This window comes from Chelmon rostratus, chromosome 19 (genome assembly GCF_017976325.1).
Source record: "Chelmon rostratus isolate fCheRos1 chromosome 19, fCheRos1.pri, whole genome shotgun sequence".
NCBI lineage: Eukaryota > Metazoa > Chordata > Actinopteri > Chaetodontiformes > Chaetodontidae > Chelmon > Chelmon rostratus.
The window spans coordinates 18048316-18067852 of NC_055676.1; the positions used below are offsets into that span (position 1 = coordinate 18048316).

Genomic DNA, 19537 nt, shown 5'->3' on the forward strand with positions numbered 1-19537 from the left:
TCCAATCAGGTCGTAGATCATAGAGCATCGTTCCCGCATGGACAAAAATCAAAAGATAAAAGCTGTCAGAAAGTTTCCTTTGGTGCATATATATGCAAACATGTCGTTAAAATAACATGGAAGACACACAAATGAGTTGTGCTTGCTATAATTTAAATTACTGCGTACTTAAATTATACTTAACAACTAAGTTAAAGCGGACTCTTTTCATGGTACTTCTGCATCTGGACATGAAATGACATTCTGGCCAAAATTTAACTAACAGACCGATCTTTGTCAGGTACAGACAACCGCCTTTGTTAATGTTTTTATCAACAAGCAGCCATTGTAAATTATTGTAAATAACGTTTTTAAACATAGGTGGCTCGCTATTCAAGCACAGCAATTTCTGCGACTTGGTATTATGGATTGGTTAATTTACGAGTGGCACCTAAAGGCGGCATTATAATGCTGCAGGCGTGTTGTTAAGGGTCGCCACAGTAATCCGAAATGACTGATTCCGGTTTTGGCGTCTACCTTTCAGAATAAAAGCGTGATACAGACACCCATGCCTTTAAAACATATCGTATGCAGAAAATCTAAAAACCTGTTGTGCGTGGTGTAGACTAAGATCGTGTAAATATAGATTTATTTGTTTTTTTCTGCCTGAGTATTTTTGAGTTGTATGTGTAGGGACATGTTTTAAGATGGTACCTTTGTTGCAGAAAAGTCGGACCGGAACTCCTTTTCTGGATAAAGGAACAGTGCGGAAAGCGTTTGTAGGCAACTGTGTCAACACACCGGGTAAGAAGACAGTACGGGTAAACAGATTTCAGATAATAGTGAATTCAGATATCCTATCCATTAGACAAGACTATGGAACTGTTGTCTACTAGGCGGTGACAAGCAGAGTTACACCGAAAAGGAAAGGATCCTGGATTTGAGAACACACATCAGAATTGACCGGGAGCAGCCATTAACATCTGTAAATATGAATCCTGTTGATAGTGATACGTCCATGGTTGGGCTTGTCTCCCTCGCTGCTTCTGCTTCAAGTTAAGCGGCTGGAAAATGAGTGCCGCCTGGCTCTCTGGAGCAGGGCTTTGCCAAAGGCCTTGATATGAAATCTCTGGTAAGAACGAGCCGGTTATTAAATGCAATGTGTGTACTCATATTTTAGACAACACATGTCCGTATGTGCATCCTTCAACTCTAAAACGCTCTGTTCCACTTTTCCCGGCCATGACAGACCCTCCGCTGGCTTTGCCCGCTCAGCGTGAGCCTCCCTCTGTTGTTTTGGTTTGGACATGTGATCAGACGGGACCTGCCGGCGCCTGCAGTGCAAAGCACCGGGCTCAGGGGCTATAGGAGGATCGGCCCCGACAAGGTGGACCAGGTGAGGGCAGGGCTGGGCTTTAAACAAAAGACAGCTTCCAGATGTCTGAGTCCAAGTCATTGTTCATTAGTTTCTGGTGACCCTGAAAACTGTTTAGAATCCAGAACAGTGTACATCAGAAATTGCGTCGTTAAAGTTTAATTTCTTGTCCAGAATTAGCATTGAAGTACTGACCCAACATTGGCCCTGTTTGATTCTGATCAGGATCATTGTTGGAAATAACAATTATTGTCTTTGCTGATTGATAAATTAACCAATTAACCATTAGAAAGTAGTGAAAATACCTGTCCCAGTTTATTAACACCTGCCTACAGGAAACCCACAGTGGGCCTACATGTTTGTTGGGCAAAATGAAATGGATAAACAGTTGAAATAGTCCACTTAGCCCACCCACTTTCTGCCATTCAAGTGATTAGCAAACCTAACCAAACAGAAAACAATGAGAAAATATTTTAACATGCACTATTGTATCCACTTTTGCATAATTAATAGAGATGAGCATTGGTTTGAATGCATTTATTGTATTTATGTGCATATATTGAAACCTAAAGCAACTTTCTTCTTCTGTCCTCTTTCTCAGCAAGTCCTGGGCTTGCACTGCAGCCAGTGTGCCTTGGTGTCCAGCTCAGGTCAGATGCTTGGAGCTGGCGCCGGTGAGGAGATAGACAAGATTGGATGCGTGATCCGGATGAACAATGCGCCCACAGAGGGGTATGAGAAAGACGTCGGGAGCCGCACCAGTGTTCGCGTTGTGTCTCACACCAGCGTCCCCCTGTTGGTGAAAAACGAGCTCTACTATTTCCAGCAATCAGCAGACACCACATATGTGTTCTGGGGTCCTGAAAGAAACATGAGGCAAGACGGAAAAGGACGTGTCTTCAACACGCTCCTGAAAATAGCAAAGAATTATCCAAACGTGAGAATCTATGCCGTGACCAGAGAGAAGATTGAGTACTGTGATAGTGTGTTTCAGAATGAAACTGGAAAAAACAGGTATGAGTTAAGCATACATTAATGTGCAATTAATTAATTTGCATTGACACTGAAGCTCAAAATAATTACATTAAAAGTCAGATAACATGCATACATATTATTGTATTATAGTTCTTTATGCATTAATGTGTTCATCGATTTAATGTTGCAGCTTGTACATCTGGTGCTAATTTGAACTATTTTTAATCTATAACAATACATCATAATTTTTTAGTTGATTTATATTTTGTATTAATTATCTGAATCTGTAAAGTAACTAGTAAGTAATGTTATCAGATGAATATAGTGTAGTAAAAGTACAATATTTACCTCTGAGATATGGAGTAGAAGTATAAAGTCGAAGAAAATTGAATTATTTGAGTAAAGAACAAGTACAAAAAAATTATACTTAAGTTTCGTACTTGAGTTAATGTATATTGGGGTCACAATGTGGGTACTGTAACGTAAAGAGTAACAATGTAATGTGAATTTCATGACTGCTCCCAGTTTCAGGCTTTAATTTAGTTTTTTTAATAGCAGATGTTTGGTGTTTCTCATTAAGAATGAAGACAGGGGCGTTTCTCAGTACCGGATTCTTCACAATGATTCTGGCCATAGACATGTGTGACAGCATCCATGTTTACGGAATGATCGATGATAACTACTGCAGGTCAGATCCAGTTTTGTGCTCAAGCTCCATCTTTTTTTGTATCGGCGAATATTATAATTAACCTCTTCCCAACCTCTTGCACCTCCTCCTGACAGTCGAGCCAATCACAGCGCTGTTCCTTACCATTACTATGAGAGGAACCGAATCGACGAGTGCAGGATGTACAAGGTCCACGAGCACACGCAACGCGGGGGTCACCGCTTCATCACTGAGAAGGCCATCTATGCCAAATGGGCAACACGGCACAAGATAGAGTTTAAACACCCCAGTTGGAGCCTCTAAAGAAGGAGAAGATAAAACCAGAAGATGTTCCTTGGCCGTACACTGGTGTTCACTTTTGCTGGCTTCTTCTTTGCTGAACATTTAGTGTCGCCTGAGCACTCTAATTAAGTACGTGGCACTGTTACCGGTGGACTCCAGCTTCCGTTAAACCTTTTTTTCTCCAACTCATCAGTTTTGGAGTTGAACCGGGCCCCATTTGATTCTGGCTCATAGTGGATAAAATGATCTACAGCCATAAAAACATAAGATCATGCATTTTGTTTTTATTCTTAAGATGCTGGTAACAAGTGGTAAAGTACTTCCCACAGTGTTACTGAATACTTCTGTTATGTATAGCCATATATCAGTATAGATAATGACAAAGAATATTAAGCCACTATACTAGACACTAAAACCAGTTTATACCAAAGCTTGCCATTTTTAATTTCTTTATATATGTGCCTCAACTTTTTATTCTGCACAGTGTTTTATTTTGTGCTGCAGTCTTGCATGCAGCTACAAACTGCACCTTTACTCCATGAAACAGGAAGTGTGTGGTTCAGGGCTACAACAAACAGTCCCTTTCATAAGCGTTTAATCTGGCATTTATTGTCTCAATTGGTTCATCTTGTGGTCAACAAATTGTCAAAAATAACTTCATCACAGTTTTCTCAGAACTAATTATTTGTTTTGTTCAACCATTGGTTTGAATTTCCAAAGTAAGTCAATTTACAATCATAGAAGACCAGCAAGTAATCACATTTGAGAACTGGGACCAGAGAAGTTTTGGCATTTTTTGTGTAAAGCATTGCTCAAACGATTAATCAGTTATCAACAAGTTGCTGCTAATGAATTCATTGACTAATCGTTTCAGCTTCAGTATTGTTTTCCCTGCTCTCCTCCCTGTAAGTTGGTCAGTATTTCGCCTCAGAGCACGACGCTCCTCTCGATGGCATGTCTGCCTTGAAGCAGAGCGACGTTCAAAGTAAACCTGCATCTATGAACAACTTGTTTTAATACAAAAAACCTTTCATTTCAGGCAAGTCTTGTTTGTGGCACATTTCATTTGAGGATCCTGTTTTCTTTCCTCCGTCGTGTTTGATGTGGCCTCTCTGTGCTGTGGCTTTGGGCCTCAGCTGTACAGCGAGTGATTCATGCTCATATACCAGAAAACAACAAATGAACTCAGCGGGTCATGCAGCTTCAGGCTTTACTCTTCATAACAGACATGCTGTTACTTCTGCAAAGCGTGATATTGAAACTTTAAGTTGATTACTTGCCCTGACTGCAACCAGTTACAGTGTTTAAAGGCTTGACGTAGAAAGCTTTTCATTTAATCGAAACATTCTTTGTTCATGCGTTTATGTGAACAGTGTGCAGATATTTCCACAGGGAGCTGAGTGCCATTTGATCCAAAGAGTGATCAGTTTGCATTTCTGCCACATCAGTGGTTTAACACGGGCGATGGAGCACAGCGTTGTATGTGTTGTGTACTGTACATGTGATGACGTGTGTCCACCATCCACCGAGCAGACAGTATTAAAATTTATTGCAGAGAGACTTCTTGTTCAACCACATCCAGTTTCCAGCCCACAGCTTCAACAAACAGTATTAAATACGATGAGAATGATAAGAGGATACAAAGAGAGCCTGCAGATCTTTGTGGTTAGCGTGTATCATCTGTGTTATCTGATGGGACATTTTGCACTGATGGCAGTTTCAACACTGTGTGTCATCCTAAGCCTCCAACAGAAATCTGCAGACAATTATGGTCAAAGAATAAGATTACTGGTGTCATGTGTTAACTTTGAATATAGTCCTGTGACCATACAAACAAAATGAGGTAGTTGTCTTCAGGCAGCTCCTTTAAAGTTGTGTACCCTTTGTATTTTGCTGCCTGTTCACAATGAAAAACATAGCGCTGCCTTTTCAGTTGCATAATGCTTATTTTGTGACTAATTCCAAAGACTGTGATAGTATTTGCACTACTGAGCAAACTACTGTGTCAAAGTGTTTTACTGTCTGTTTCAGACAGTTTGTTTGAATTAAAATGTGTTGTTATTGACTTTTTTGGGAACCATGATGTAGTGAGCTGTGCTAAGTGAAAACCTGAATGTAAAGTTTGCCCCCTGTCACCGCAGATGGGTGTCAACATGAATAAATCTGCTGAAAAGCCATCTGCTTGTGTGTGAGATTGACTTCATGTGAGGCTATAAACAAACTGACTTCACCTCTGTCCCTCTTAGACCACTTGACCTTTGTTTACACACGTGAGCTCAGTTAAAGGCTTGGCACAACCTTGATCATGCACATAAATGTGTTTTTACTGATAAGGCTTTGACAGTGTGGGCATGTATACTGCAATTAGCTGATAGTTTCACGTGCTCTAAGGGGGAGAGCACTTGTTTGGTTGTTTTTTCAAATACATTTCTATGTATAATGCATATACTCCAATGATTTTTACCTCAAAATTCCATTAAAACACCCATTAATAATTGTGTAATTAAGGTACTTATAATGGATTGTTTGCACTGGGGGATTTTTAAGGGGTAAAACTGCCTTAAAATGGACTGTCTGTTACCATCTTAAATTGAGCCTTAAATTTAGCCACAGGCTTTCAAGCTATTTGGTCAATTTCACGTTTTTACCCCTCAAAAGTCTTCCATGCAGACAACACGTTAAAAAGTTCTTCATTTATTATCCAATACATATTAATTAATCCCAGATTTAATCTGGGAAAAATGTAGGTCATGGCACAAATTTAGCGGTGCCTGTATTATTATTTGTACATCTCAAGGCTTTTTTCCCCTTAGACCAGCATTAATTCAAGCAAAAAAGCCCATTAATACATATACAAAGAGCCTCAGAATTTGTCTGAGGTTTTGCCAATTATTTAATTCCAGATTTGGCGTGAACCCATTAATTTGCTCATCAAGGCCTTTTTAGAGTACAAATTAATAGATACTTGTTATTTTTTGTGAATTTTAAGACTACTTTTCTCCTTAAAATCCCTTATCCCATGCAGAACATCCCTTAGAAAAGCCCTCATTTTATTATCCATTATTTGATGCATTATTTGAGCCCAGATATGGGGTAAACCTATTAAATTCTGAATAAGCATATCCTAAAATGTCATTGTTGTTGTTCTGTATTGGCTGGTGGAGGGAACTTGGTGGAGTGGGACGGCCCACAGCACCATCACCGTGCTGCAGTGGGAGACGCGCTGATGACGTCAGCCAGTGGTGCAGGAAGATGGGGGACGAAGCGCGAGGAAGGAGACGTCAAACAGCAGGACCGCAAAGGCCATGAAACGGTAAACCGGATCAACACTTTCACCTGTCGCGCTGGTTTTTACCTCAGTCTCAACTGTGCGGGTCTTGGCTTTTAAAAAACATCATCAGAAAGGGAGAAACCGTCGGACGGCGAAGAGCTGCGTAGGATGTTTGTGTGTTTTTTTAAATCAAAATAACAACATTGTATTTCCTTGTGTGTATATGGCGTTCGGTAAATAATTGATAAATGTAACTAGCTAGCAAGGCTTTGACACTGTAATTAGCATATTTCGCTATCTATTCATAGTGTGAATAAGTGTAAATACTTCAGGTATTGTTGAGACGTCGCTGTCATGTTGACATGTATAATACAACAATCTAATATTTTGATAGCAGCCGGGAAGACGCGCCAAAAACCATCAGAGCCGGATTTCAAGCGGCAGTAACTGTGAGCCATGTTTGTTTCTTCCTGTCAGGTATGATGACAGACGGTCGCAGCCGGTGTGTTGGTGCACAGCCTGATCAGAAAGCATGGGGCTCAAGCTCAGTGGCAAGGTAAGACCAGGGTGTGGCACTCAGACCTCTTGCCCTTCATCATCAGCATCATCATTGGTATTACTAGTGTTGAGAATATTGCAGGTGTTATCATTATCATTATTGTTTACAAGCAGTGAGAGAAGGATTCAGATTGTTTACATATGTAAACACACTAAAACCACTATGTAATTATGCAAGTCCTGCATTGAAAATGAATGTGAGCTGTTGCTGTGTGTTCTGTTTTGTGTATATTTAATGTTTGCGTTGCTGCTTGAAAGACTGTGACGCTGCTATCTTCCCTTGAAAAAGAGATTTTGTGATCTCAGTGGGATCCATCTGGTTAAACAAAGGTTTAATAATAACAACAACATGTTCAGTATCATCAGGAAAATGTACTTTAAGCATCAAAAGTAGCACGACTCACTCTGTGGGTGTTATCCTATTACTTGTAACATTGTTAGATTATTATTATGCATAGAGATACGATAGATGAGACAGAACTGTATGCATCCCGAGGGAAATTGTTGGACAGCAGCTGCAGCACAAAGTAGGAAAGACTGCAAATATTAATGATCAATGTCAATAAACTGATGTCCAAAATCCAAATTATACAGCATGCTAAAAAATATAAACAAGGCTAACGGTAAGGATCATGGCTCAAATGGTATATAGCTGTATGTACAACAACAAATCTCAGAATTGTTAGAAATGTATATAATTAATTCAGAATATTTAATGAATATGTCAATGATATTGGACATGTAGATTATACATGTATATTAATTTGATGTGATTTGTATTGCGTGTGCAGCATTTTACTGTTGCAGTTGGTAGAGGTGGAACTATATATTTTATATAGAGATACAACCAATTTTTCATTATTGATTAATCTTCTGATTATGATCTTGATTTTTCGATTGTTTTGTCTGTAAAATGTCAGAAAGTAGTGAGAAATGTCGTCACCATCAGCCAGAGGCCAAAATGACACCTTCAGGTTACTTGTTTTGTCCAACCTCAGAATTATTTCACTGTAATTTAAGACAAAGGAAGGCACAGGGGTGCAAGACGCACCACCCTGCATGCAGGTTTGGTTAATTTGTGACTAAATTGCCTGATGGTGTAAATGTGATAAGTGGTTATAATTAATGAATGAATAGATCATTCAGGACAAGGCATAGAGTGTTCTGACATTTTTGCATGAAAAGCGAGTTAAATGATAAATCAGTTACCAGACTGGTTGCAGATTCATTTTTTGTTGATCTAATGGTTTCAGATCTAATTTTTTATACTGTTGGATAGTTAATCTTTAACAATACATCATATCTTATCGGTCCTCATAGGTTTTTTGTGCACAGTTAAAATGTGCAAAGTAACTAATAACTACAACAGTTAAATAAAGTTTTGTTGTGATGTACAATGTAGTGGAGTACAACAATGCAGTTAAATGCACAGTAAATGTAAAGAGTAAATGCTTAGCTACATTTCACCACTGTCGTTAACACTGCAGGGACAACAGAGCCACAGGATGGTGATCTTGGCGGCCATCTTCGTCCTCATGACACTGCTGATCCTGTATGGCTCCAACAATGTCATCGATGACGTCTATGCTCCCTTCCATGTGGCTTCAACTCATGCACTCAGGAACACAGATCTGAAGAAGTGGGCAGGGAGAGACGGTTATGTGTCAGTTTATGGGAACAAGGTACTTCATACGTTGCACACGAACACAGAAATGGGGAACTGATTTCAGTGGGTCTGACTTTCATACTAGTTTGCATGTAATTTGATTTGTCACTATAAATATCAGTGGAGGGGTGATGAAGGGTGCAACAGAAGTGAAGTATATCCATTACTGCTGCATTGCGCAAATGTGTATGTTTGCAAGAACTGTGAACTTAACTTCAGGAGTCTAATATTAATAATAATAATAATGTTTTTATTTGTCCCCTTGAGGAAATTCTTCTTTTCACTCTGAGTAAATTTTTATACACAAGCAGAAAACTGTACACGTGTGACTAATGTGGAGAGATGTCACAGATGGTTCTGTTACAAAGCACAGCGCACCAAGTTGTTAAGGTTAAGGCTCAAGGGCGCCTCAGCAGTCCCCTGGAGGTGAACTGGCACCTCTCCTTCTCCACCCACTTCTGTGTCAGCTGCTACATGCTGGGCTTAAACCAGCCCCCGCTCTGGTCCCCAAGCCCAGTTCCCACAGACTGAGCCACTGCTGCCCGAAGAAGGAAAAACACACAATGAGAAACAGAACAGGGAGGTGTTGTCCTCAAGAAAGAGTTCACCTGTATTTTCACACTGTATTCTTAATTTTAATTAATGTCTTACATAACCTGAAGCTGCCTGCTGTTATGAGGGGGAGGTACATGCTTATTTAGTATCTAATGGTTTGCCACTTTCTTTTGGTATCTTTTTTTACACAGTGTGCACAATCCAGGATGTAAATGTTATGTGACAGGATGTCAGTAACCTGCACACAGCTCAGTCATGACTGCCAACCTGTTCTGTGAACACTGCATACAGAAAGATACCAAAAGGCAGTAGTAAACCAGTGGGAAGTCAATGTGTCAGGAACAGTGGGCGGCTGCAGCTTATGTAACATGTTATTTAAGATTAAGAATACAGTGTGAAAATGTAGGTGAGCTGTACATGAGGTTTCTCTCCAGATGAGCCAGATAAAAGTAGACTGTTAATGTTCTGTTTCTTTGTGTGCTTTTTTTCTTTCTGGCTGTTGCCACAGAATCCGCTTGTCGAGATCTTAAACTGAAAAGATAAATGATTGCAACTCATGATAAGCTTAACCACTTGTATATAGAATCTGATGCTGAAAGCAGCCGTCAAAAGACTACTCCACTGGTTCCCAACCTGAGGGTCCTGACCCCCACCAGGGGTCGCCAAAGCCTCACAGGGGGTGGGAAAGAGTTCTTGAGTTTAAGGGCTGTAAGAAAACCTTTTTTAAAAATATAAAGTTGGCCTACATCTCAGCATTTCATTCATCTCGGTGAAGAAACCTGAATGAAACTGTTATCTTTAAAGTTTAGATTATTATTAAGGATTTACAGAAATCTCAGAGATCATGACACGGTGGAGACCTGAACACAAGCTGCTATGTATTCATGGCATTCATTCTCTGCTTAATGTCCTCGTCCTGCGTCAGAAAGGTATGCAGTTAAAACAACCAGTGTTCCTAAAAATATCAGGAAAACTCATCTCTGATGCAATATTCACAGGAAATAATCTGCTCAAAATTCATCCAAATTGCTTGCTTTACACAGAATACATGCAGTTTAATTGTATCAATTGTATTCTGTACTGTTATTGTTATGTATTGAATATAATATCGATGAAATAAGTCACACAGTTTACTCAATGATAGACAAAGGGTCCCTGAAGGAAAAAGGTTGGGAACCACTGATTAAAAACTGTCATCCTCATGGTGGCCCTACAAGAAACGTCAAAGGGATCACCAGTTGGATTCATCCACTGGGAACCATGAATATCGGAATAAAATTGTGTGACAATCCATTCAGTTGACTTGGAGGTATTCCAGCAAAAAAGGAAGAATTTGACCTCCGGGTGACTAAATTAAAAGCCACCGAATCCTGAAAGTCATTAGCAGATATCCTCTGGGCACCATGTCTGCTCAAAATATCATGGCAATCCATCCAATAGTTGTCACCAAAAACAAAAATGTCAACTTCAGGGGATCCCTACAGTCGGTAGGATTCATCTTCCAGAAACCATAAATGTCTGTACAAAATGTTAGCTGAATCCACCAAATAGTATTGTTATGATATGATATTTCGGTCTGGAATAAATTGGTGGACAACATTGCCGTCTCTGGAGCCGCACTGCGGGTGTGGCTAAAAATGGATCATTTTAAATAATGATGGACCTACACCCATTTAAATGATGCTGAAAATAGCTATTTAAACATTACTCACTTTTCCCAGTAGTGTTAACTGGTTTCCACCCTCGGTAAACATTACATCAAATTAGAGCTCTTAAAATAAAAGAAAGAAAATAAATACACTGTAAGAATAGGTGAATACTCAGCCCCACTCACTGTATAATGATGGACTTTATTTCTAGCCCACTATTAATGATGGTTTTGCTTTTTAATACACTCACTTAAAAAGTTAAATTTTTCTTTTTATACCTTTGCAGAATATGACCCTACGCTGTCATAAGTGTGCGCTGGTGACGAGCTCCAGCCACGTCCTGGGTACTGGAGCAGGAAAAGAGATCGACCGCACAGAGTGTGTGATTCGGATGAATGACGCCCCCACGCTGGGGTACGAGACTGATGTAGGGAACCAGACCTCTCTGAGGGTCGTAGCCCACTCCAGTGTGTTCAGGGTGGTCCGGAGGCCAAATGAGTTCCTACACCGGGCAGACAGCAACCCTATGATCATCTTCTGGGGACCCCCAAACAAGATTGGAAAGGAAGCCAAAGGAACCTTGTACAGATTGATCCAGAGAGTCGGCATGACCTACAGCAACTTGTCTTGTTTCACTATCACAGCCAGCAAGATGCGCAGGTTTGACAACCTGTTTCAAAGGGAGACGGGACGAGATAGGTGAGTGTTAGCAAATTTAAAGACCTTTCAAGGCTGCCTTGAGTCCCTTCTTTACTTCATTCTAATGTCCTCTTACCATACCTGTGTTGAGGCAGATCTGCCCTGACTGTAAAGCACTTTGGGTCGACTCCTGTTGTCTCTAAATCTGCTATATTCAGAACCTGAGTCTACTTATTTGGGGAGATACTATAATGTGAAGCATATTTGATTTTTTATCAGCCCCATCTGGTCTGAATGTCTCTTTCACAAACTCTGATTCTCATTTGTTTTGCTGTTTTTTCTGCTCAGACAAAAATCTCACTCGTGGTTGAGCACAGGCTGGTTCACCATGGTCATAGCCATTGAGATATGTGATAATATCAAAGTATATGGGATGGTTCCACCGTCCCACTGTGGGTGAGTATAACGATGGTACTAATCAACCTGTGTAGACTCTTTAAAACACACTCAAACCTTCAGCTTATTACTAAAAATCACACATCAATTGGTTGTTAAACTAATTAATAACATTAAAACCTTCTTCCTCTAGAAAAAAAACTGGAGCCAAGAAGATGCCCTACCACTACTACAAGCCCAGGGGGTCTGATGAATGTGTCACGTACATACAGAACGAGGCGGGCCAAAGAGGGAACCACCATCGCTTTATCACAGAGAAACACGTGTTTGCACGCTGGGCAAAACAATACAACATCACCTTCGCTCATCCCGAATGGTGACAAGACTTTCGTGAAAACCGCAGAGAGATCCCACAGAGGCCTGAATGAAAAAAGCGCTTTGAGCTGGATTTTACTGTAATTTCCCCTGAATGATTCTTCAAAAAGCCACAAGCTGAATGACAGCTATGTTCAGGAATGGCCACGAGGGTGAAAAGCTTTGAAAAAGAAACTATTAATGGACCAAATGACTGCCCGGGCATGTTTTCTGTCACAGTAGATGGCCGAGTCTCATACATGTGGCGGCCGTCCGACAAGTGTTTTTGTAATCAGAAAAGATGAATTTTTACATGTTTATAATATTTTTGTTATGTACTGAAAATGCAATTCCATTTCCAGTGTTGCAGGATTACATCAACAAGCGATCTCATTAGATGTGATAAAGCATTATACTCTATTAGCTCTTCATTATACAGAGATTATACTTACAGTAATTAGTATTAATCATAGATCGCTTATTCACACACACATACAATGTATACTGGAGCCTAACAGTGAAGAATGTGAGCAATATGGCTGGGTACCGTTTCGCAATTCCTGAATCGATGTCATAACTGTACTTTTCAGCACTTTAGGATGAATTATATAAATATTTTTACGCATTTGTATACAAAAAAGCCCAAAAGTATCAGTGTTTAACATCTTAGCACAAAGATCCATATAACAACCAAGTAACAGTCTAAAATCAGCAAAATTGTGAATCAAGGGATTTATAAGTAAAGACAACTAATCTGACAAAGGATTCAGTAAAAGATTACAGCACTTGGTGCTACACACATTTTCATCTGTATTAAAAGAAACCTTCAATTTGAGGGATGTCATCAGCATCTGCAAAGTGATTTCAACTGCTCGTCTCACCCTGATGTATCCTCAATTTGAAGACACTTCATTGTAAGATTTTTGCTGCACTAGTTAATTTTAATGTTTTCATGAAAAGTAGACAATGAACTTGTTGAATGAACCGTTGCCTCATGAACGTAAACCTTTTCACCTCTGTGGCATTTCAGCGCATGCAGCTCAAGTTCAAATGGTTCACAGAATGCGTCATGGTCATGTTATGTACCAGTATTTTGCCCTAAGGGCTGCACGACTAAATTAAAACTGAAATTGCAGTTTTTACTGTAGAAGCATGAAGCAGAGGAGGGTGCGATTTCTTAAACTGTATTGCCTTTTGCAAAGAATTTCTCTGTAGACATATTTTGTAAGAATATTCATCCTCAGGAGAGGCCATTCCTCTTTTCTTAATAAGAAGAAAATATATGAACCACACTGACTGTTATGCTACTTCACCAATATTAAACTGCCTGCTAAATTTATTGAGCTATATGAGCCTGCAATAGTAACATTACAAGAGTTTTATGTGATACAAAGTGTAATAACTGTGAACTGAGTACCATAAAGAACAGTCAATATCTGCAATACAGACCGTGGCAGCTGAAACTCAAATTTTATGAATATGATGCAAACGCGCACTGCTGCAGAAATTTTATATCAATGAGGGGAGACTAAGTATTAGAAACAAGTGTGAATAAAACTAAAAACAAGTCAACAGCACCACAAACAGCAGGCTCCAAAAACAGCTCTCTAAAGCAGGTTCAACAGCTAAACAGTATGGCCCTCATAAATTATGGATTTATTGTGGGAATGTTGTATCAGGTTTTGCTCAGTGTAACTGTGTAAGAAGCCCTTCCACAAAAGCACAGTCATCCAGCAAATAATCCACAACAAAACTGCAGGCCACATATAAACCTGCCATTGAAATGAAAACTGTACCAGGCTATCATGTCTTGATGAAGGGAAAATAGTCAGGTCAGAACCACCGTAACACTGTAGGCTATAGAACCTTAAACTAGTTCTATAGACTATATACTACTTCTGTATAGTCCAAGTGTTGCTGGGATTTGACCTCTTTAAACTAGTTTTCCGTCTTCATGCACTTTGGAAGCCGGCGAGGTTCTGCCGGGAACCTCTACTCTGCTTGATGAGGGAAAATTAAATGCTAGATGCATGCAGCATGCGTGACAACTGGAAAGTGATCGCATCCACAACACAGTCTGAGCTGTAAAGGCCTCTCGTCTTGTACTACAAAATCATCCAGTTTTCATTTATTGCAAAGAGCACATGGGTCACTTTCTCTTAATGCAGGCATGCGTTTGACCCGACTCACTCAGAAACCTGAAGCTGACGGTGGTGTTTATCGATGGAAGTTTAACTCAGACGTTCAGTGCCATTTGTTTGTTCATGTTGTGCTGGTCTCAGCGCAGTGTTTCATGAAAAGCTCTGTACTGGTTATTGAAAAACAAATAATAAGCTTTGAAAAATACGAATCAGTTCAGTTCTGTGGATAGTATTTGTATTTAAATATGTACAATTTGTTGAGCATTTAGAAACAAAGACACACAGAGAGATGACTAAATGAAATGTGACAGGTGTCAAGCACTGACTGCACTCCGTGTGTGATGTGATGTTTGAGGAACAAGCTGTTTTAACAGTAAGCAATACTGTAAGGTGCAGTTATGGAAAATGATAACGCCATGGTGAACACCAGTCAGATGAAGTGTCTGCCAGCATGTCTTTGTTTACTTTCTTCCATCACTAACTCTTTAATAAACCATTGGACACATCTGAAAAGGCAGCTGTGATCTTCTGTCTCAGCGCCGCCATGGAAACTAAGATGGCCTCCTGTTGAGAAGAAAATAGAAAAAGCTAGATTAACACACTGTGAGTAGAACACACATGCTGAATCCATATTGCTTACAGAAGGTACAGCATGTGCTTATACAAAGAGTGGAAATACGCTTTGTGGTCAAACAAATGATGTCATAAAGTCATAAGCCGTCACCTCTGTGCGAATGGTCCTGCTGCCCTGACCAGGGCATGTGTTGAGGTAAAGGTCAAATAAAACACTGGGGTCAGTCACATCCAGGTTTTGGTCAGCATCTACGCTGGCCTCCAATCCCTGGAGACCTCCAAAAACTATCAAAAGATGCCTAAAAAGTGGAGAAAGGCAATGGTTAAATTAATAAAACTAAATAACAAAATACGATATACGATATATGATATAACAAGGCTAAGAGTGTACAGCCATGCAAGGAGCTCTAACTGTGCTCAGGTGTCTTGAGCTAAATGCTAACATGCTCACAATGACGATGCTAACATGTTAATGTTTAGAAGGTATTATGTTTACCATATTCACTTAATTTAGCGTGTTAGGATGGTAACATTTGCTAATTAGCACTAAACACAGTACAGCTGAGGCTGATGGGAAGGTTATTATTTTGCAGGTATTCAGCCATAAAACAAGGTATTGGACAATTGAACCTGATGATGGTGGAGATTTTAAGGCATCACCAGAGTTATTACAATTCGTCCGAAAGGCGACATGAATGTTTGTACCAGATTTCATGGCAACGTCACTGAGGCGCTAGAGGAAAAGTCAGAGAATCACCAAAGTCTGCATGATTCATCCGCTAGGCACCACAAATGTCTCTACAAACTTTCATGGCAATCCATCCTACAGTTGTTGAGATATTTCAGCCTGGGCCAAAGTGGACCAACCAGACAGACCAGCATTGCCATTCTGTTAGCGCGGCTTATAAAAAAGTTCTCCAACTTCCCTCCCATCTTATTGGCTCTGAACCTACTTGAATGGCGACAGCGCCGTTTGGTCGATGTTGCTGCCTCTCTCTGATGTGCCAACGGTCACATCGTATCCATTTTCATACGGACTTTCTGTGAAAACTGCACCTGCGTTACAAACAGAAAGCAATAAGGACAAAGCAGTCACAGAGGGACAAAGCCTGGATTCTTGCACAACTTAGTAGATGAAAATAAAAGCACTATTTGGCTCTTAATCATCCAAGATGTTCCTAATTGATTTGGAGCACATGTCTGAGTAATAAGACTGTATCATGAGCACAGGAAACCTACTGAGGCAAGACGCCAGGCGGACAGTGTAACCCCAGTAGAGACCTCCTTCAGTCCTGGGCACGTGAGGAGCCACCACCACACCTTTGTATAGCTTGCTCTCTGAGGATCATGGACAGACAGATGGACACACACACTAAACTAATGTGCAGAATCTGGAGCACTAATAGAACTTTTCATAGAGAAAATGTGTATAAAACATTAAAAGGTCACAGTCGAATGGACAAAATTACCTTGATTCTGTGTCTTATTGAGCTGAACCGTGACTCGAAGTCCAGACTGCAGCTGTTTATCGATCCGAACATCCTGCGGGAGCAGATGGATGTAGTTCAGTCATGTCGACAGAATAATAATCCTCAGATATTCTGATGAGTGATTAATTGTTTGGGTCATTTTTTGAGCGCAAATGGCAAAAACACTGGTTCCAGCCTCTTAATTGTGAATATTTTCTGGCTTTCTTTGTCTTCTATGATAGTAAACTGAATATATTTAGGTTGCACTGGGCTTTACAGACATTTTTCACTATTTTCTGTTATTTTATAATTGATTAAGCTAGAGAATACCTGGTAGATTGATCAGAATGAAAATAATTGTTGGTTGCAGTCCTACAGTCTGTAGTGTCTACACCTTGATGACAGCAACCTACATTAAGACATGCTCACCTTTCTCATCCCACAGTTGACTAATGAGCCTTGTCCTTGTTTGGACGGTCTGTCGAGGACTATCCCTTCCCGGTAATCTGACTCATCATCTATCCTCATGTGGTGAGGACTGTCTAAAGGGTTGAGCAAACCTGGTAGAAAAAAAAGGGACCAATAACTTGTGAAAATGTGTCTCCTTTTGCCTTCATCAAAGGGCCTGTGTTACATTTTAATCTCTACCCAGATATGGTATTCAGATAATAATCAGACGGAGAGACATGAGCCAACAATACAGTGTGAGGGGAGACAGGTGCATGCCAGTGTTTGAAATATAACTGGTTAGTGATTGAAGTTTGGACCGCTTATCAGCAGGACCAACAGCCTAAGGTGCAGCAGTGGCTCTGATATACAGCTCATACAGGCAATTAAGGTACTCCTTTGCTGCATTTTGTGGAGCAGTGAAATCATTCTCAGAGTCATAACTTAATCAAATCTGAGCACACACACAAGATACGCATATTTTTAGATTCAGTGCAACTGACACTTTCTATGGATATATCTTCAATAATCCATCAGTAATAAACAATGATAAATCTGCTTAGAAATTACAAAAAGAATATGCTCCTCATAACTCCGGAACTTGCATAAGAATCATCACGTTTTTAAGTTTGTTTCAGCATCAAAGCGATCCAACGATAGTTATCTGTACATGCATGCGTACACTGCAAACAGGAACTGTTAATAGCTAATTTGGCATACTTTTCATGTGCCAACGTCTCAAATTTTGGGAAGGGTGCAGTTGTCTTTTTCTGATGATGGATTCACACTGTCTGCTTTGGAAATTCCCTGCTGTGAATGAATGAAAGAATAGGAAATTTGGACTTTTACCAGCATACTGCAGATCTTGATGCTTTGGGAAAAACCACTTGCGCAGATACCTGGTGGAGAAGAAGAGATATGATCAAAATATGGGCTGATTACTGGTGATCCTAAAATAATATTACTACTTACTGGGGACATTCCAGGTACTGAAGTATTCTGGCAAGCTGAATACAAGCGTGTCCTTTCTTCCCAACGCCTTTAAATTCTCCTTCAACGCTCCTGTGGGATGAAGGGGAAAAAATCTCTATTAGCTTTCTGATTGGTTAAGGGAGTGCTTACCAGTGAATTGTACCTCCTAAGTAACCTACTTTACATCTTCCCCTTGTTCATCAAACACAACGATCTCATCGACACAGAACACGACACAGGCTCGCGCAATCTGTCCGGCCAGGTACGTCCGCAGTTCAGTGGACTGTGCGTTATCCAGGACAGAGCCTGGCAGGGCCACACTCACTGTGTAAGCCCGACCTAAGACAAACATGTACAGATCACACATTACACCACCTGTCCACAGCTATGTGGGCTAACAGCAATCCATGAAATGATAGTGAGGTTACCGTTCTTGTTTTGGCTCTGTTCAAGTTTTGCTCTCTCTTCAGCCTCTTGCTGTTTCTGCTTTTCCAACTGTTTGATCAGCTTGGCCTGTTTCCTTTGCTTCTGAGCCTCCTTTACTGTTATTGGGGAATAATCAAAGACATTGGTGAGAAAATTGGATATATTGTGTGTAGGCAGACAGGACATACCCAAATTAATGGTCTAAGGCAGCATTTTCTTATTGGTTCATGACCCTTTAAACTGTGGCAATATCTACTTGTGACTTGCGTCCCAGTTTCTTTGTCTTATGTGATAATAAACTGAATATCTTTAGGTTTTGGGCTGTTGGTCAGGCAAAACAAGCAAAACAAGCAAGAGGACGATGTCACCTTGAGCTTTAGGAAACTATGGCTGGCATTTTTCAACATTCACTAACATTTTCTAGACAAAAGCATTAATAAAGAAAATAACTGGCAGATTATTTGACGATGGTGCGATGGCTTTAGTGGGACTTTGGAGGGAGAGGTCTGCATAGATGAAAGTAGCCAGTCGATAAAGGAAAAAAGCAAAAATTTGCTAAAAGCTGTAGAAAAATAAACGTGGTTTTGTGCAACAGAAATGACTATTTTCCTCTCATTCTTTTAATCATCTAATGACACCATGTAATACAAACAAAATCCACACATCAATTCTCGACCAAAGACACTTAAAAGCGCCCTCATCTTAGCGTTATAACGAATAAAAGATCGTACTGTACTTTAAGTGTCAAACTAAACTGATGGACATGCTGCTGAAAGTTGTTAGCTAGCACCATGTTAGCTAAATGTAGCCTCAGCTAGCTGTTTACTCACTTTCTGTTTTCCTTTTCTTCCAGTCCACCCTCTCCTCGGGCTGTAAAAACCAACAAACGTATTGCATATGAGACAGAGAAAAGCACAAAGTCCTTTTTAGGTAAAGTTTTTAGGTAAAACAATACTGTAACAGCACCTGAGGGGACACTATTTTGGCTCTCTTTGCTGTAACGTCGGTAGACATCTTCACACAGACTAACACGTGAATTTTATTTACTTCCGGGTTGTCATCCTCGTTTCAAAATAAGAGTCTGTCGGTATTGGCAAATAAAAACCTATGGTTTTATTAATTGAACAACTGTAACTTTTTTTA

General features: G+C 40.1%; 3 protein-coding genes across 6 annotated transcripts; 2 read left to right on the plus strand and 1 right to left on the minus strand.

Annotated features, from left to right (window-relative positions):
• Positions 1–732: 732 nt before the first annotated feature.
• Positions 733–5449, plus strand: st6galnac4 (ST6 (alpha-N-acetyl-neuraminyl-2,3-beta-galactosyl-1,3)-N-acetylgalactosaminide alpha-2,6-sialyltransferase 4). The gene is made up of 5 exons (XM_041959943.1): positions 733–1111; positions 1229–1375; positions 1956–2368; positions 2910–3017; positions 3113–5449. The coding sequence occupies exons 1-5, from the start codon at positions 1100–1102 to the stop codon at positions 3297–3299; spliced, it is 867 nt and encodes a 288-aa protein (XP_041815877.1). The 5' UTR covers positions 733–1099; the 3' UTR covers positions 3300–5449.
• Positions 5450–6514: 1065 nt separating this feature from the next.
• Positions 6515–13523, plus strand: st6galnac6 (ST6 (alpha-N-acetyl-neuraminyl-2,3-beta-galactosyl-1,3)-N-acetylgalactosaminide alpha-2,6-sialyltransferase 6). Of its 4 annotated transcripts, none has more exons than XM_041960077.1 (6): positions 6515–6591; positions 7027–7105; positions 8595–8789; positions 11264–11676; positions 11965–12072; positions 12206–13523. In XM_041960077.1, the coding sequence occupies exons 2-6, from the start codon at positions 7082–7084 to the stop codon at positions 12390–12392; spliced, it is 927 nt and encodes a 308-aa protein (XP_041816011.1). In that variant the 5' UTR covers positions 6515–6591; positions 7027–7081; the 3' UTR covers positions 12393–13523. The 4 variants fall into 4 exon arrangements, with proteins under 4 accessions (XP_041816011.1, XP_041816013.1, XP_041816012.1 ...); XM_041960079.1 differs by having other exon boundaries at positions 6585–6712; XM_041960078.1 differs by having other exon boundaries at positions 6586–6719.
• Positions 13126–19418, minus strand: spout1 (SPOUT domain containing methyltransferase 1). The gene is made up of 12 exons (XM_041960076.1): positions 19361–19418; positions 19225–19264; positions 18397–18510; positions 18148–18307; positions 17969–18058; positions 17846–17895; positions 16979–17109; positions 16550–16622; positions 16320–16418; positions 16034–16136; positions 15232–15379; positions 13126–15071 (listed from the first exon to the last, which is right to left on the minus strand). The coding sequence occupies exons 1-12, from the start codon at positions 19406–19408 to the stop codon at positions 14985–14987; spliced, it is 1143 nt and encodes a 380-aa protein (XP_041816010.1). The 5' UTR covers positions 19409–19418; the 3' UTR covers positions 13126–14984.
• Positions 19419–19537: the final 119 nt, after the last annotated feature.